Raw genomic sequence first — 20,250 nt, 5'->3', positions numbered from 1 at the left:
GTATGTATATATACATATGTATGTATATATTACATATGTATATGTATGTATGTATATATACATATGTATGTATATACACATATGTATGCATCTATATATACATATATATGTATATATACATATATATGTGTATATATATACATACATATATGTATATATACATATATGTATGTATATATACATATATGTATGTATATATACATATATGTATGTATATATACATATATGTATGTATGTATATATACATATATGTATGTGTATATATACATATATATGTATGTATACATATATGTATGTATACATATATGTGTATGTATACATATATATGTATGTATATATACATATATATGTATGTATACATATATGTGTATGTATACATATATATGTATGTATATATACATATATATGTATGTATACATATATGTGTATATATACATGTATATATACATATATGTATGTATATATACATATATATGTATGTATACATATATGTGTATGTATGTATACATATATATGTATGTATACATATATGTATGTATACATGTGTATGTATACATATATGTATGTGTATATATACATATATGTATGTGTATATATACATATATATGTATGTATATATACTGTATGTATACATATATGTATGTATATATACGTATATGTATGTATACATGTGTATGTATACATATATGTATGTAAATATGTACAGATGTATGTGTATATATATGCATATATATGAATATATATGTTTGTGTGTGTGTATATATATATAGATAGGTTTATTTTCTATGTATAAATATGTGTGTATATATGTACAATATATGTATGTGAATATATATGTGTATATACTGTATGTTCAGTTAAGTTTATTTATGTAGCAATTTATATATATATATATATACTGTATATACATACATATATATACATACGTATATATATGTATGTGTATATATACATATATATATATACATGTGTATATATATATATATGTGTGTGTGTGTGTGTATATGTATATATATATATGTGTATGTGTATATATATATGTACATATACATACATATATGTATATATACACATATGTATGTATAAAAATGTGTATGTATGTATACATGTGTACATATATACAGTATGTATGTATATTTACATACAGTATATGTATGTACTGTATATATATATACAGTATATATATATATATCTATAGATATATATATGTATATAGATATTTATATATCTATATATATATATATATATATATGGATGTATATATATCTATATATATATCTATATATAGATATAGATATATATATATCTATAGATATATATATATATATATCTATATATATCTATATATATATATCTATATATAGATATAGATATATATATATCTATAGATAGATATATATATATATCTATATATATCTATAGATGTATATAGATATATCTATATATAGATATATATATATATCTATATATAGATATATATATCTATATATAGATTTATATATATATATATATATAGATATATATCTATATCTATCTATATATAGATTTATATATATATATAGATATATATCTATATCTATCTATATATATATATAGATATATATATCTATATATATATATATAGATATATATATCTATATATATATCTATAGATATATATAGAAATATATATAGATATATATATCTATATATATATATATATATATATATATATATAGATTTATATATATATAGATATATATCTATATCTATATATATCTATATATATATATAGATATATATATCTATATATATATCTATAGATATATATAGAAATATATATAGATATATATATCTATATATATATCTATAGATATATATATAGAAATATATATATATAAAGATATATATATAGACAGAGATATATATCTATATATAGATATCTATATCGATATATATAGATATCTATATATATATATATCTATAGGTATATATATAGATATCTATATATAGATATATATCTCTATGTCTATATATATATCTTTATATATATTTCTATATATATATATCTATCTATATATATATATATATGGTTGCTGTTGCATGCTAATATCCACAGGCAGCCACTGGGTGGCAGCAGAGAGCCATGTGGGGACGGAGGTGGACAACGTGAAGAGACATGTTCCCATCAAAGGTACTTCCTTTACACCCAGAAGAACAAATCATATTACATGTTGGGACATTTGGCAAAGATCTGACTTTATTGCTTAGTCATCATAAATCAAGTTGGAACAAATCAGCAACTTACAAAAAAAGTGACACACATATTTGAGTCCATAACCTGATTAGAAAGATTGCACCGTTTAAAAAAGTAGTTTGTAAATACAAAAACTGTCATGTCAAGGCACACACACACACATACATACAAAGCAACATTTGAACAAATCTATCACAATAAAAGCATTTGTCAGCATCACTGACTGCTGATGCACATGTACCAGAATTACAACTTCAGCATGATTCATCAACAACGCATGACTTCTTTCTACACATGTACAAATAGTACAGTTGTAGAACTAGTACACGTGTGTATCAATAGCACACATAGCTGTAGTAATAGTACACAAATGTAGTTCTCGTACACATAGCTGTAGTACTTGTCCACATAGTAGTAATAGTACACATACATGTATAGTTTACATGGATGTAGTAATAGTCCACGTTGATGCAGAACTAGTCTACATAGATTCATTAATAGTACACGTAGATGTAGTAATAGTCCACATAGATTTAGTACTAGTACACATGTATTAAGTACACATGGATGTAGAACTAGTTTACATAAATGTAGACCTGTTCACATAGATGTAGTACTAGTACACAGAACTAGTTCACATAAATGTTAAACTAGTAAACAGGACTAGTTTACATAGCTGTAGGACTAGTTCACATAAATGTACAACTAGTACACATAGATGTATGTGTACTAGTTCTACATTTGTGAACTAGTCCTACAGCTATGTGAACTAGTTCTGACTAGTACACAACTAGTTCACATAAATGTAGGACTAGTACACATAGAAGTGTACTAGTCCTACATCTATGTGTACTAGTGAGAACTAGTTCACATAGATGTAGGACTAGTACACACAGGACTAGTTCACAAATGTACAACTAGTACACATACAGCTATGTGAACTAGTTCTATGTGTACTAGTCAGAACTAGTTCACATAGATGTATGTGTACTAGTTCTGACTAGTACACATAGAACTAGAACTAGTACACAAAGCTGTAGGACTAGTTCACATAGATGTAGGACTAGTACACACAGATGTAGGACTAGTACACGGACTAGTTTACATAAATATCAAACTAGTAGTAGTTCAAATAGATGTATGACTAGTACACACAGGACTTGTTCACATAGACGTAGGACTAATTCAGATGTATGACTAGTACACACAGGGCTAGTTCACATAAATGTACAACTAGTACACATCCAGCTAAGTGAACTAGTTCTGACTAGTACACATAGATGTAGAACTAGTACACACAGGACTAGTTCACATAGATGTAGGACTAGTTCACATAATTATCAAACTAGTACACAGAACTAGTTCAAATAGATGTATGACTAGTACACACAGGACTAGTTTACATACCTGGTAGCTGACAGGAAGTAGTTCTACTGTGTTCAATTATTCATGTTTGACTCTATCAAAACTTGTGTTCTTCACCGCTGTTGCAAGTAGATGTAGATGTGGATGTGGATGTGGATGTAGACGTGGTTGCACTTTCACCTTTGGCGAGAGCCGCCAAGTTGGATGCGGAGCCTGATAAATTGGCACTGCGACGCTTGTGATGCTGGCGCCGGCGTTTGGCGCCGCCAGGATTCAGCCGGTCCGGCCGTACGAGGACTCCGTAACCAGGGTTACAGTGGAAGTAGTGTTTGCCACTAACAGAACCGTCATTCCTTCCTGTGACAAACACAAGCGGACTATTAGTGATGCTCAACATTCTTTCAAACACACAAAATAATCCACTTCATAAACAGGAAATGCTGTAAATACAAAAAAGGTGGATTCAGCATTCACCTCACCGCATATTTTACTTTTTTTTAATTTCCAAAAGTTGTTTTTTTTTTGTAGAAAATTCCTGCTTTTTCTCCCAGAATATAGAAGTTGATCAAATATGATACATCTGTGACAATGAAGCATAAAGTTTACCGTGCTATGTATCAATAACAGGAAGTATTAACAGTTATTCAACTCACTATGCAAAGTAACCGGGTAAAACTACATTGTAACACTAACACAAATAACCAGGTAACACTACACTAACACAACCATGTAACAGTAAAACAAATAACCAGGTAACAACACTGTAACACAGGTAACACTACACTAACACACAACCCTGTAACACATGTAACACTAAAACAAATAACCAAGTAACACTACACTAACACAAAAACAGGTAACTAGACTGTAACACACAGCCATGTAACATTGCATTGTAACACATGTAACCACTAACACAAAACCAGGTAACAATAGACTAACACACATAACCATGTAACACACAGATAACCAGGTAACACTACACTGTAACATACAAATCCAGGTAACACCAGACTGTAACACACATAACCATGTAACATTGCATTGTAACACATTTAACCACTAACACAAATAAATAGGTAACACTAGACTGCAACACACAAAACCATGTAACACACATAACCATGTAACACTAAAACAAATAACCAGGTAACAACACAGATAACCATGTAACACAACCACAAATAACTAGGTAACACTACCCTGTAACAAACAACCATGTAACACGTGTAACACTAACACAAATAACCAGGCAACACTAACACAAATAACCAGGTAACACTACCCTGTAACACACAACCATGTAACACTAACACAAATAACCAAGTAACACTACACTAACACAAAAACAGGTAACTAGACTGTAACACACAACCATGTAACATTGCATTGTAACACATGTAACCACTAACACAAAACCAGGTAACAATAGACTGTAACACTTACACAGATAACCAGGTAACACTACACTAACACACAAATCCAGGCAACACTAGACTGTAACACTACATTGTAACACATGTAACCAGTAACACTACACTGTAATACACAAAACCAGGTAACACCAGACTGTAACACACATAACCATGTAACATTGCATTGTAACACATTTAACCACTAACACAAATAAATAGATAACACTATGGATGGATGGATGGATAGACTGCAACACATATAACCAGGTAACACTAAATTGTAACACACATAACCATGTAACACTAAAACAAATAACCAGGTAACAACACTGTAACACAGATAACCATGTAACACAAACACAAATAACCAGGTAACACTACCCTGTAACACACAACCATGTAACACGTGTAACACTAACACAAATAACCAGGTAACACTACATTAACACACAACCCTATAACACATGTAACACTAAAACACAAAAACATGTAACCAGACTGTAACACACAACCATGTAACATTGCATTGTAACACATGTAACCACTAACACAAAACCAGGTAACAATAGACTGTAACACACATAACCATGTAACACTTACACAGATAACACTACAATAACACACACATCCAGGTAACACTAGACTGTAACACATAACCCCATAACACTAAACTATAACACACAACCATGTAACACTACACTGTAATACACAAAACCAGGTAACACACATAACAATGTAACATTGCATTGAAACACATTTAACCACTAACACAAATAAATAGGTAACACTAGACTGCAACACATATAACCAGGTAACACTAAAATGTAACACACAAAACCAGGTAACACACATAACATGTAACATTGCATTGTAACACATTTAACCAGGTAACAAATAAATGGGTAACACTAGACAGCAACACATATAACAGTAGAAGCATTTAAGTCCCATCTTAAAACTCATTTGTATACTCTAGCCTTTAAATAGCCCCCCTGTTAGACCAGTTGATCTGCCGTTTCTTTTCTTTTCTCCTCTGCTCCCCTTTTCCTTGAGGAGGGGGGGGCACAGGTCCGGTGGCCATGGATGAAGTGCTGGCTGTCCAGAGTCGGGACCCGGGGTGGACCGCTCGCCTGTGCATCGGCTGGGAACATCTCTGCGCTGCTGACCCGTCTCCGCTCGGGATGGTGTCCTGCTGGCCCCACTATGGACTGGACTCTTACTATTATGTTGGATCCACTATGGACTGGACTCTCACAATATTATGTCAGACCCACTCGACATCCATTGCTTTCGGTCTCCCTAGAGGGGGGGGTTACCCACATATGCGGTCCTCTCCAAAGTTTCTCATAGTCATTCACATCGACGTCCCACTGGGGTGAGTTTTTCCTTGCCCTTATGTGGGCTTTGTACCGAGGATGTCGTTGTGGCTTGTGCAGCCCTTTGAGACACTTGTGATTTAGGGCTATATAAATAAAGATTGATTGATTGATTGATTGATAACCAGGTAACACAGAAAACCAGGTAACACTAGACTGTAACACATATAACCATGTAACACTAAAACAAATAACCAGGTAACATTACACTGTAACACACATAACCATGTAACACTAAAACAAATAACCAGGTAACACTACACCAGGGCTCAAATTTAACCACGGTAACAGCGGCAAAAGTAGCGACCGCCCTCGCAAGTTTCCATAAAGCCCTAAAAAATTGACCAACATCAGCGGCAAGAAGATGCCGTGACCGCCCTTGACTTTTTACTTGTTAATGGACGAGGGAAGTAACGGTATAATGATAGTTCGCGATAAAATTCCAAACGGTTAGTCACACCGTCTAATTTTTTAATGACCAAAAACCTGTAATTTATTAATGCATTTTCGGCAACAGGAAGTCAGGCGCATGTGCACTAGCGTCGTTTGGCTGGATAATCATGGCGGACTAACTACACGGACTTTGCTGCGGAGATTTCCCTTCGGAGTAAACTGAACCAAGCGCTTGGTTTAACGTCATTTTCCCTCGCTTCCTGCCGTGTCTTTAAGAGCGCACTGCTGTGTTTAGATGGAGACAGGTGTGGACAATATTGTCCCCACACTAAAAGTATACAGCGAAGGAGAAAACTATTTGATGTTTTGCAGCAGGTGATGTGTCGTAAACGTTGTCACAACTTGTTTATAAAGTCTATACTTTGTTGACTGGGATGTTCACTCTAATAGCAAACTGTATGAGTGTTCAAATAACATTAATACTAGCTCAAATGTTTTGTCATCTCATCAAACTGAATGAAGGCTGTGAAGATTGTGTATTCGATGTGAGGTGTCCCTCCTCTACACTGTTACACACATAACCACGAACACATTACCAGGTAACACACTACACTGTGACACATGAAATATTCGGATAATTGAAGGCTTCCACTCACCTGCAGGGACCTCCAGTTCGACTCCCACCCAGATCCCGTCTGCAAAGTCTGTGGGTCCCACGTAGCGCACTGTGCCGCTTTTATTGGTCCCGACGCTCACAAACGCTCCTACTTTCAGCCAATCAGGGATGGAGAGAGAAGCGGTCGCTTCTCCGTCCTCAGAGTCCAAGACCAGCTCCAACGGCTCAGATAGATCTAGTTCCGACTTCTCAGAAGCGCTAACCTGCTCTGTCTGACCTGGTTGGTTTTCTGGCTCACTGAGGATCCGCTGGAAGGACTTGAGGTCTGACGATTGTACTTTTTGGATTTTGAAGGTGTTGGCTGCTTTTGAGGTTTGAACACTGGGCTCAGCTTCCAGGGAGACCTCCTCAGTGGACCACGATGCTGGAAAAGAGGGCGCTTTAGAGCCTGAGGCTTTGGTACTGGTTTGGTCCTGGGATGAAGATAGTGGATCAGAAGTCTTCAGTTCATTGGACATCTGGGTCAAGACTGACGCAGGACTTTGTTTGGCCTTTTTCTTCCTCTCGGATTCTTTCTGAATTGGTTTAGTAGATTCTTTTACATCCATTTGAACACTTTCTGTAATGCAGGTCTTTGGTTTTGAGTCTGTTTGCGGAGGTTCTTCTGGTTTGGTTTTGTTCTCCAGTGCTAGGAGTGAACTGGCGAGTTGTTCCGAGTCCACAGAGTCATCCTCTAATTGTTCTGGACTCTTGGATTCCACAAATGGATCAAGTTCGTCTCCTTCTTGGACTAATGGCGATGGATTTGTTTTTGGGTGATTTGAAGGCTCTTTTGGTTTTGACTGTGGCAGGACTGATCTCGCCGCAGGTTCTGAATGGTTCTCATGAGGTTGCTGTGGGACTTTATTTCCTGCCTCATCCGCACCCTGACCCGACAGTGGAGGAAGATCCCAGCTAAGCGTGTAGATGTCTGACAGTGAATTGGTGGACGTGCCGGTGGACATACTGGTGGGCGTGCCAGTGGATGTACCGGTCAGCATGCCGGCGGACGTACCGGTGAACGTACTGTTGGACGTGCCAGTGGACATACTGCCGGGCGTACTGCCGGACGTGCCACTAGACGTACTGCCGGGCGTGCCGGTGGACGTGCTGGTGGGCGTGCCGGTGGACGTACTGGTGGGCGTGCCGGTGGACGTACTGCCGGGCGTGCCGGTGGACGTACTGCCGGACGTGCCGGTGGACGTGCCGGTGGACGTACTGCCGGACGTGCCGGTGGACGTACTGCCGGACGTGCCGGTGGACGTACTGCCGGACGTGCCGGTGGACGTACTGCCGGGCGCACCGGTGGACGTACTGCCGGGCGCACCGGTGGACATGCCGGTGGACGTACTGCCGGGCGTGCCGGTGGATGTACCGGTCGGCATGCCGTTGGACGTACTGGTGAACGTGTATCTGCTGGACGCTTCGTTCAAAGTACAATCTTCTATCTCTGGGATGGTTGAAGAAGGAAGCGGCAAAGCTTTGGGACTTTCTGTTGAGACGATATCCTGATAAGGAGCCTATGGTGTAACCATGACAACGTGTTAGTGACGATACAAATTCTAACCGCAACAACAATACTACTTTGTGTCAGCATTTTTACGTGACTTGAAATAGCTTTACAGCAGGGATATGGAGGTCAACAACATTGCACAGATGGAGAGCATAATGGAAGCTAAACCAACAAAGCTGAAAAATAAATTGATACCAAAAAGAGGAACTTCTTTGTTTTATGAAACAAGTCAGACATGGGGCAAATGACAATAATCGACATAAGTCGTTACTAGCGACTTTAACATGTTTGTTCTTGTCGCTCACTTGAAGACACAACATGAAAAAACGTACAGGGACGGAGTTAAATTAGGAGTGCACAAAAAACTCAATTCACATCCGAATCCTGATTACCGTATTTTCCGCACTATAAGGCGCACCTAAAAACCACAAATTTTCTCAAAAGCTAACAGTGCGCCTTATAACCCGGTGCGCTTTATTACGATTAATTTTCATAAAGTTTCGATCTCGCAACTTCGGTAAACAGCCGCCATCTTTTTTCCCGGTAGAATAGGAAGCGCTTCTTCTTCTACGCAAGCAACCGCCAAGGAAAGCACCCGCCCCCATAGAACAGGAAGCGCTTCACCCGCCCCCATAGAACAGGAAGCGCTTCACCCGCCCCCGGAAGAAGAAGAAAAAACGCGCGGATATCACCGTACGTTTCATTTCCTGTTTACATCTGTAAAGACCACAAAATGGCTCCTACTACGCGACAAGGATCCGGATCATAAAAAGACGCAATCTCTCCATCCGCACACGGATTACTACCGTATTTCACAGCAACTGATATTCCTGTGAACTGCACTGTGGAACGGGAGCACGTACGGTGAATATTCGCACCACAGGGAATGAGGAGTCATCCTTCACTGTGGTTCTAGCTTGCCATGCTAACTTCCACCCATCCAAAAGAGACCTTTCCAGCCGGCGTCATCATAAAAGCTAACTCGAAGGGATGGATGGATGAAGAAAAGATGAGCGAGTGGTTAAGGGAAGTTTACGCGAAGAGGCCGGGTGGCTTTTTTCACACAGCTCCGAAGGCGAACACACCTTCACTAAGACGGGCAGATAGCGCCGGTCGACATACGCCAACATCTGCCAGTGGATCGTAAATGCCTGGGCAGATAGTTTCGGTCACAACTGTGGTCCGAGCTTTCCGGAAGGCAGGATTCACAGAACTGCTGCACAACAACAGCGACACTGAATCCGATGACTTTGACGAGGCGGAGCCGGCCATTTTTGGATCCCACGCTTGCGCAACTTTTCAATTCGGACACCGAAGACGAAGAATTCGAAGGATTTACGAATGAAGAATAACTTCAGAAGGTGAGCGCTATGTTTATTTTGTGTGTTGTGACATTAACGTTCGAGCAACATTATGTTGCTATTTATTGCTCTACACCATTTTGAATTTTACTATGTTTGTGATTGCACATTTGCGTACATTTTGGGACAGAGTTGTTAGAACGCTGGTTTTCAATATATTATTAAAGTTTGACTGAACTATCTGACTGTTTTTTTGACATTCACTTTAGCGCAGCGTTTTTTTTGACATTCACTTTAGCGCAGCGTAGGCGCGGCTTATAGTCCGGGGCGGCTTATTGGTGGACAAAATTATGAAATATGTAATTCATAGAAGGTGCGGCTAATAATCCGGTGCGCCTTATAGTGCGGAAAATACGGTACTATTCATCCCGATTCCAAATCAATTCATAATTTTCAAAACTGATGAAAAATAAATGTACATATTAATTATGCAGTGCTAAAAGATATACAATCATATCTGTATTAATAAATAATAATAATAAATGTTTCTTAAATAAGCTGTCAATAAGTTTAAAGTGAAAATGACAGTTTTGACACTTTAATCATAATTTTTGCGCCTAAACTTCGCTATGACTTTAGCTCCAGACTTCTTCGGTTTGTTTGAGATTTGTCATTACTGCCACAAGTGGTGGAAAAGTGTATTACAACTGAGGACCACAGCTGGCCTCTAGGGGGCGCTTAGGGCCCATCACTGGGTCAATGGGATTATCCACTGTACAAACTACAAATACAGCTTGTCCTTTTTATACATATACATTAAAACAAATAAAAGAAGAAAAAATAAGAATAAAATTTTTTTTTAGAAAATGCTATTCTGTGATATATATTTGTTATAGAGAAATAATATTGGGATATTATATTTTGTCCTTATCGCACAGGTAATGTACACTTTTCTTAAACATAACAGTCCCAGCACAAGTGTTTCACTGATACTGATATTGGAGCCTTGTGTATTGATCCAACACGATATGAGCAAGAATCACACATACTTGTATCATTTTGTAGAACGGGAATATGTTGGGCACAACTTACCAAAAGACAGGTGCTCATGCCCTCTTCAACACTTGCTGACTGCACAATGATATCAGGCACATTCTGCAACAAGACAAGACTTGTTTAGCACTTAGGATACACTAGCCATGTGATAATATCAACATTTCATAAACATTTCACATGATCAGGGTTATTAAGCAGAGAAGCCCAGACTTCCATCTCTCCAAACACATCGTCCAGCTTCTCCCGAGGCGTTCCCAGGCCAGCCGGGAGACATAATCTCCCCAACGTGTCTTGGGTTCTTCCCCGTGGTCTCCCACAGGTCGGACGTGCCCTTAACACCTCCCCAGGGGGGCATCTGGATGCCCGAACGACCAATAGTGTCTGTGAACAAGACTTTGAGGTACCTCCACTTGGGGCAAGATCTCTTCCTCAACCCAGAGATGGCACTCTACCCATGGACTCGGACTTGGAGGTGCTGATTCTCATCCCAGTCGCTTCACACTCGTCTGCAAACTGATCCAGTGAGAGCTGAAGATCCTGGCCAGATGAAGCAATCAGGACCACATCATCCGCAAAAAGCAGGGACCTAATCCTGCAGCCACCAAACTGGATCCCATCAACGCCCTGAAAGTGCCTAGGTATTCTGTCCATAAAAGTTGTAAACAGAACCAGTGACAAAAGGGCAGCCCTGGCAGAGTCCAACCTTCACTGAAAACAGGTCCGACTTACTGCCTGCAATGCGGGCCAAGCTCTGACACTGATCAGGGAGCGGACCGCCACAATCCGACAGTCCGATACTCCATACTCTCTGAGCGCTCTCCACAGGACTTCCCGAGGAACACGGTCAAATGCCTTCTCCAAGTCCACAAAGCACATTTAGACTGGTTGGGCAAACTCCCATGCACCCTCAAGGACCCTTCCAAGAATATAGAGCTGGTCCACAGTTCCACGACCAGGACGTAAACCGCACTGCTTCTCTTGAATCCGAGGTTCGACTATCCTGAGTAGCCTCCTCCCCAGTACACCTGAATATACCTTACCGGGAAGGCTGAGGAGTGTGATCTCACCATAGTTGGAACACACCCTTTGGTTCTCCCTTCTTAAAAAGAGGAACCACCAATCCAGAGGCACCAACTCTGATGTCCACGCAATGTTGCAGAGTCTTGTCAACCAAGACATCCCCCCAGCATCCAGAGCCTTAAGGAACTCCGGGCGGATCTCATCCACCTCAGGGGCCTTGCCACCGAACTCCTCCCATGTCCGAGTTTTTGCCTACGCGACCTCTGAAACCACACACCGCTTGGCCTGTCGGTACAGAAAAATATCTGCTGCTTTGAAAGTCCCAATGAGCACAGTGGCCTCCATCATCCGTAAATGGAAGAAGTTTGGAACCATCAGGACTCTTCCTAGAGCTGAGCGATCGGGGGAGAAGCACCCTAGTCAGGGAAGTGACCAAGAACCTGATGGTCACTCTGTCAGAGCTACAGCATTCCTCTGTGGAGAGGAGAACCTTCCAGAAGAACAAACCACCAATCAGGCCTGTATGGTAGAGTGGCCAAACGAAAGCCATTTCTTACTCAAAAGTTTGCCAAAATGCACCTGAAAGACTCTCAGACCATGAGAAACTAAGATGAGACAAAGATTGAAGTCTTTGGCGTGAATGCCAGGCATCATGTTTGGAGGAAACCAGGCACCACTCATCACTAGGCCAATACCATCCCTACAGTGAAGCATTGTGGTGGCAGCATCATGCTGTGGGGATGCTTTTCAGCGGCAGGAACTGGGAGACTAGTCAGGATAGAGGGAAAGATGAATGCTGCAACGTACAGAGACATCCTGGATGAAAACCGACGCTTCCCCTCCAACCTGATGGAGCTTGAGAGGTGCTGCAAAGAGGAATGGGCCAAACTGCCCCAAGATAAGTGTGCTAGGTTTGTGGCATCGTGTTCAAAAAGACTTGAGGCTGGCATTTCTGCCAAAGGTGCATCAACAAAGCAAAGGGTCTGAATACTTACGTACATGTGATTTGTCTAGTTTTTCATTTTTAGTAAATTTGGCCACCAAAAATTAAAAAAAACTTTTGACATTGTCATTATGGGGCATCATGTGTCGAAATTTGTGGACAAAAATGAATTGATTCTCTTTAGGTGATCAGTTTGCTTCTGATTACCATGGAATACTTCTGATTACTACAGTGTGCTACTGATTACTACGGCGTACTTCTGAATACTACAGTGTGCTCCTAATTACCACAATGTGCTCCTGATTACTACGGAGTACTTATGATTACTACAGTGTGCTCCTGATTACCAGGGTGTGCTCCTGATTACTACGGTGTGCTCCTGATTACTACGGAGTACTTATGATTACTACAGTGTGCTCCTGATTACCACGGTGTGCTCCTGATTACTACAGTGTGCTCCTGATTATCACAGTGTGCTACTGATTACTACGGCGTACTTCTGATTACTACAGTGTGCTCCTGATTACTACGGCATACTTCTGAATACTACAGTGTGCTCCTAATTACCACAATGTGCTCCTGATTACTACGGAGTACTTATGATTACTACAGTGTGCTCCTGATTACCACAGTGTCCTACTGATTACTACGGAGTACTTCTGATTACTACAGTGTGCTCCTGATTACCAGTATACTTCTGAATACTACAGTGTGCTCCTGATTACCACAATGTGCTCCTGATTACTACAGAGCACTTATGATTACTACAGTAAGCTCCTGATTACCACGGTGTGCTCTTGATTACTACAGAGTACTTCTGATTACAATAGTGTGCTACTATGTACTACGGCATACTTCTGATAACTACAGTGTGCTCCTGATTACTACGGAGTACTTCTGATTACTCCAGCGTACTTCTGATTACTACGGCGTGCTTCTGATTACCACAGTGTGCTCCTGATTACCACGGTGTACTTCTGATTACCACGGTGTGCTCCTGATTACTACAGTGTCTTCCTGAGTACCACAGTGTGCTCCTATCTCATTGCAAACAAAGCATGGTAATAGTTGGGAGGGTTTGTGAAAGTAAAGATGTTACGGCAGAAGAAATGTACCCGCTGATGCTCTCTGACATCTTCTTTGCCACCAGGAAGCAGTGACTTCTGCAGCGTGGGCATGGCCTTCACTGGAGGAAGAGAAGACCCAGCAGAGCCGAAAAATGTGGCTGCAGAATAATGGAAGGAAAAAAAGAAGTTGCAGATGATGAGAGGATTGAAAGAAGAAAGCAAAGAAGACTCACTTGTTTCTGATCCTGAAGTGGACATGGTGCGTCTGGACTTAGGAGGAGCAGAGAGGTCCTGGTCAGTCTCCCAGACCTGCACGCACACGCACACAAAGACCGTGTTGTCATTTTTATAGTAACACTTCTTTAGAGAATTGCTATCTTTCATCTTCAGCAGAAATGATGTGAAACTATGAACATGTTATATAGACAGATACATATAATACATATATTTATATGCACATTTCTGTGAGCATGTTGGGAACATGTCCTTTGTTCTTTATACTTACTTGTACATTACCTCTTCTCCACCAAATAACCCTAATAGGATTCTACATGTGCTATGAGGACTTTAGAGAGGTCCCTCGGGAAGTCCTGTGTAGAGGGCTCAGAGTACACGGTATCAGACCGCCTGATTTCCGCATTGCGTATTGTCCGCATACCCACGCCACATAAGTCGGACCTCTTCCAGTGAAGGTTGGACTCAGCCAAGGCTGCCCTTTGTCACCGGTTATGGTCATAACTTTTATGGACAGAATTTCTAGTCGCAGTCAGGGCTTTGAAGAGATCCGGTTTGGTGGCTGCAGGATTAGGTCTCTGCTTTTTGATGTGGTCCTGATGGCTTCACCTGGCCAGGATCTTCAGCTCTCACTGGATCAGTTCACTGCTGAGTGTGAAGCGACTGGGATGAGAATCAGCACTTCTAAGTCCGAGTCCATGGTTCTCACTCGGACAAGGGTGGAGTGCCATCATCGGGTTGGGAAAGAGATCTTGTCCCAAATGGAGGAGTTCAAGTACCTATAATGGCCGGCAGCTTCGGGCCGGATGCCCGCCCCCTTACCCCTCGTTGCAAGTCTGGAGTTGTATGTTGTACCGAGTATATGTGCTTTGCTATCCATTTTTTTCTTCTCACTCCAGACTGGTCCCCCCAAACGACCTTTTTCACATCTTTTACGTGTGGCGACCCATCAGCGTTCCTGTTCTGTAATCCTGTGCAATGTTTGTCTAATCTTGAATGGGTTTGTGGATCACATCGGACTGTCTGCTCCGCAGTTTTGAGGACCAGTCATAGACAATTTAGAGTGAAAAGCAAATTTTATTTTCACTCGCAGACAAAACATTCTAACTTGGATTGTTTCCCTGGCGTGGAGACTCTCCCGAAGGACAGTGCAGCGAAGACACAACAAACTCCCTTCTTGTCTCTCATGGACACGCACTTGTTGTTGCTGACTTTGGACTAGCGACTGCACAAACATCAAGGCCGCGGCACAGAGACACACTACGGGCTTACACACACACATGCAACCACAAAAATATACCCCACGACCCCAACCCAACGCCCTCGACGCAAATCCCATAAGGGTGATGAATGGATAGTCAGCGTCTGAGAGCTGCGGCCTGCCCTCATGACCTCGCACTCCCTTCCCTCTGTTGCTAGATATCTCGAGATGTATGTTGTAATATGTATATGTGCTTTGCTATGGAGGTTTTTTTCCCACTCCAGACTAGGCCCCCTTATGAGCCCAGTCTAGATTGTATTTTTTTACTCATCCTTCCCCAGCGTTTTACCTTTTCCCCCATCTTTTATGGGGCGCCTTGTGGCGACCCATCAGCGTTCCTATTCTGTAACCCTGTACACTGTTTGTTTTGTCTAATTTGAACGGGTTTGTGCTGAAAACAAAGTTTCGTTGTACTTGTGCAATGACAATAAAGACCTATATATCTAAAATGAAATTTGTGCAATGACAATAAAGATCATACCATACCTTTCCAAATTAAATGAATCATCTTCTAAATACACAAAGATTATACCATATTAACAACTTTTTCATTTTCACTACAATTTCTTCTATTTTGTGGCAATGAGAGCACTGGAAATGAGATATAACAGACATCGCAACACATGAAGATGAAGCTGAAGTCGTGTTTCTCACCTGGAAGTCATGGAGTTTGCAGGTTGAAGAGAAGACATCCAAAGTGCTGGCAGAAAGCTGGGAGGACAGTTTAAAGAAGTCAGTGTGTGACTTATGTCTACACTAAGTCGTTTAACCCCTTAAACGAATAATTATTTAGCCTAAGCCACGTTTCAGCCACACTACACCAGCGTTTAAGGTCCCCCTCCTCGGACACATTTTTACACGGCTAAGTGCACCGTGTATTTCTTGAATCTCTGGCTTTTAGCTTTGTATGGACTCATTGATCGTTTACAAACTGAACTCGGAGAGGAAGTGACGTCAGAAAGAACGTGCCACAGCCAGCTTCATAATAAAGCGGTTTCATAACTCGGAGCTAACCACTGGAAATATGAAGGTGAGTCATTCCTGTACATGTACAGACGCTTGTGGAAATCACACATGAATACCTTAAGACAGGGGTGCTCACACTTTTTCTGCAGGCGAGCTACTTTTCAATTGATCAAGTCGTGGGGATCTACCTCATTCATATATATAATGTATATTTACTTATTTATGAAACATATGTTTTTGTTAACAAGTTAAAGGTGTTTAATGATAATACAAGCATGTTTAACACATATAGTTAATATTGTTAATAAATTAAAGGTGTTTAATGAAAATACAAGTTTGTTTAATACATATAGTTAATATTGTTAACAAGTTAAAGGTGATTAATGATAATACAAGCATGTTTAACACATATAGTTAATATTGTTAAGTTAAAGGTGTTTAAAGATAATGCAAACATGTTTAACACATATAGTTAATATTGTTAACAAGTTAAAGATGTTTAGTGATAATGCAAGCATGTTTAACACATATAGTTAATATTGTTAATAAATTAAAGATGTTTAATGATAATACAAGAATGTTTAACACATAGTTAATATTGTTAACAAGTTAAAGGTGTTTAAAGATAATACAAGCATGTTTAACACTTTTAGTTAATATTGGTAATAAGTTAAAGGTGTTTAAAGATAATACAAGCATGTTTAACACATATAGTTAATATTGTTAATAAGTTAAAGGTGTTTAAAGATAATACAAGCATGTTTAACACATATAGTTAATATTGTTAATAAGTTAAAAGTGTTTAGAGATAATACAAGCATGTTTAACTGTTGAGTAAATGTGATCTCATTGTTATTAATGCTGTTTCTGTGTATCATGAGAAGAAAGGCTTGCTGTTGTTGTTATGCGCCTCCAATAGGTTATATACGGTAGTGCAGGTTCATCCGCGCTATCGTCACGTGATCTCTTCCGGTTCACTTTGCGCGAGAGAATATGATACACACACAGAAAAGTTCGATGGAGTTGTGTTCTATTTTCCACAGTTACCGATGTTTTGTTTCCCGGTGCTGTGAGGCATTGTACTGAACCATCCTTAAAATAAACCATCATCTTTCATATATATACAACTGGAGTATTCATTGAAGATGAATGAAGAAAGAGGAAACCCAACATTAACACATATAGATTCCTTTCTTTCATGAAGACAAGAATATAAGTTGGTGTATTACCTGATTCTGATGACTTGCATTGATTGGAATCAGACAGTAGTGCTGATAAGGTCCGCATTTTCGAATGGAGGAGAAAAAAAAGGCCTCCTTTCTGTCCAATACCACATGAAAGTGGTTGGTTTTTGGCATTTTATTTGTCCAGCTTCCGTACTCCTTTGTATACACTTTACAAGAAATACATTGTCGGCAAACTCCGTAGCTTGCTAGCTTGTGCACGCCAGCTTTCTGAGACTCTTATTTTGGTAGCGCAGGCAGGATGAAGTAGCGCTTTTATTGTGCAACTGTGCAGTCGGTCTTTGGAGTTTTGACGACAGGTACGGCGCCAGAGTCTGTTGAAATAAAGTGTTTCTCGCCTTCCAGTCGGTAATTTTAATGAGCTGGCAGCAGCCAGCGTCTTCTCAGAAGACCCTCGGGTGCCGTGAATGTCAATCAAGTGATGAAAGTCACGTCATAGTGAAGATTTATGATCGCTCATTTTTAGGACTATTTTTTTAATGGCTGGCTGGTGATCGACTGACACACCCTCCGAGATCGACCGGTAGATCGCGATCGACGTAATGAGCACCCCTGCCTTAAGAGAAAGCGATTGCAGCTATTTGGGATACAACACTTCTCAGACGGCAAGAGAACTTTCCAATGCACGAAAAACTCCGTCCATTTGTCGAAGGAGAGACAACGAGAATGTGAGCTCCCGTGGATGTGATAAAAAAAGGTAGCATGTTCTTTGTATTACCTGGCCGTCGAGGAAAATGTTGAATGCATTTGGACTGACAAAGCAGACTGTATCAGTTATTGTCCGCCATGTATGTCGCGGACTCAACGTCTAGGTCCAGAGTATATAAAGTCACCAAAAAGGAAAGGACAATGAAGGTGAAGGCAAAAGAGTGAGGAGTGTCCTGACCAGATATCTACATCCCTAGTTTGATTGATGTAAAATGTTATTTATCACTTTGTTTACGTGTCTAATAAAGATGTGATTAATTTATGATGTCTCAGGTGTGATTCACTACAATAGGGCCCCACAGCACACTGGATTCCAGTTAATTGAAATACCACAACACTGGATATTGTTCAGATAGGTTACATTTAAGAACTTGCCCACAAAGCAACACTGGAGGTGACTATGACGTGCGCATTTTACGCGCATGCGTATTAGGTCGCGTTGTGCCGGCTGACGGAGGGGATGAGGGGGTCTTAAACGTTGGGATTGTTGTGTGTGGACACGGATAATGTTAGGTGGGATTTACCCTGGATAACCTTACCCGGCTTAGTGTAAACAGGGCTTGGAGCAGGTTAGGTAAGCTGAAAAGTTATAAGACATGAGCTTGTTGCTAAGAGACAGTGGTCCAAATACCCGGGTAGTAGTTAGCTAAGAGACAGTTGTCCACATACCCGGGTAGTAGTTAGCTAAGAGACAGTTGTCCACATACCCAGGTAGTAGTTAGCTAAGAGACAGTTGTCCACATACCCGGGTAGTAGTTAGCTAAGAGACAGTTGTCCACATACCCAGGTAGTAGTTAGCTAAGAGACAGTTGTCCACATACCCGGGTAGTAGTTAGCTAAGAGACAGTTGTCCACATACCTGGGTAGTAGTTAGCTAAGAGACAGTTGTCCACATACCCAGGTAGTAGTTAGCTAAGAGACAGTTGTCCACATACCTGGGTAGTAGTTAGCTAAGAGACAGTTGTCCACATACCCGGGTAGTAGTTAGCTAAGAGACAGTTGTCCACATACCCGGGTAGTAGTTAGCTAAGAGACAGTTGTCCACATAACTGGGTAGTAGTTAGCTAAAATAGAGCTGTCCACATACCCGGGTAGTAGTTAACTAAAACAGAGTTGTCCACATACCTGGGTAGTAGTTAGCTAAGAGACAGTTGTCCACATACCCGGGTAGTAGTTAGCTAAGAGACAGTTGTCCACATACCCGGCCGGGTAGTAGTTAGCTAAGAGACAGTTGTCCACATACCCGGGTAGTAGTTAGCTAAAACAGAGTTGTCCACATACCCGGGTAGTAGTTAGCTAAAACAGAGTTGTCCACATACCCGGGTAGTAGTTAGCTAAGAGACAGTTGTCCACATACCCGGGTAGTAGTTAGCTAAAACAGAGTTGTCCACATACCTGGGTAGTAGTTAGCTAAAACAGAGTTGTCCACATACCCGGGTAGTAGTTAGCTAAAACAGAGTTGTCCACATACCCGGGTAGTAGTTAGCTAAAACAGAG

General features: G+C 40.2%; 1 protein-coding gene across 2 annotated transcripts in view; it reads right to left on the bottom strand.

Annotated features, from left to right (window-relative positions):
• Positions 1 to 2,217: 2,217 nt before the first annotated feature.
• Positions 2,218 to 20,250, bottom strand: part of LOC133623925 (kinesin-like protein KIF13B) — a 110,724-nt gene continuing 92,691 nt past the window's right edge. For both annotated transcript variants that reach the window (XM_072916250.1, XM_061987416.2), the window contains exons 36-41: positions 16,490 to 16,546; positions 14,574 to 14,649; positions 14,389 to 14,498; positions 11,347 to 11,409; positions 7,442 to 8,960; positions 2,218 to 3,958 (exon numbers count right to left, since the gene is read on the bottom strand). In XM_072916250.1, the coding sequence (XP_072772351.1) occupies positions 3,699 to 3,958; positions 7,442 to 8,960; positions 11,347 to 11,409; positions 14,389 to 14,498; positions 14,574 to 14,649; positions 16,490 to 16,546 (2,085 nt within the window). In that variant the 3' untranslated portion in view covers positions 2,218 to 3,698. The remainder of the gene's footprint in view (positions 3,959 to 7,441; positions 8,961 to 11,346; positions 11,410 to 14,388; positions 14,499 to 14,573; positions 14,650 to 16,489; positions 16,547 to 20,250) is intronic.

Source organism: Nerophis lumbriciformis, linkage group LG26 (assembly GCF_033978685.3).
Source record: "Nerophis lumbriciformis linkage group LG26, RoL_Nlum_v2.1, whole genome shotgun sequence".
NCBI classification, from domain to species: Eukaryota; Metazoa; Chordata; class Actinopteri; order Syngnathiformes; family Syngnathidae; genus Nerophis; species Nerophis lumbriciformis.
Note: the sequence above shows the minus strand (reverse complement) of the source record. Positions and strands in the feature narration are given on the sequence as shown.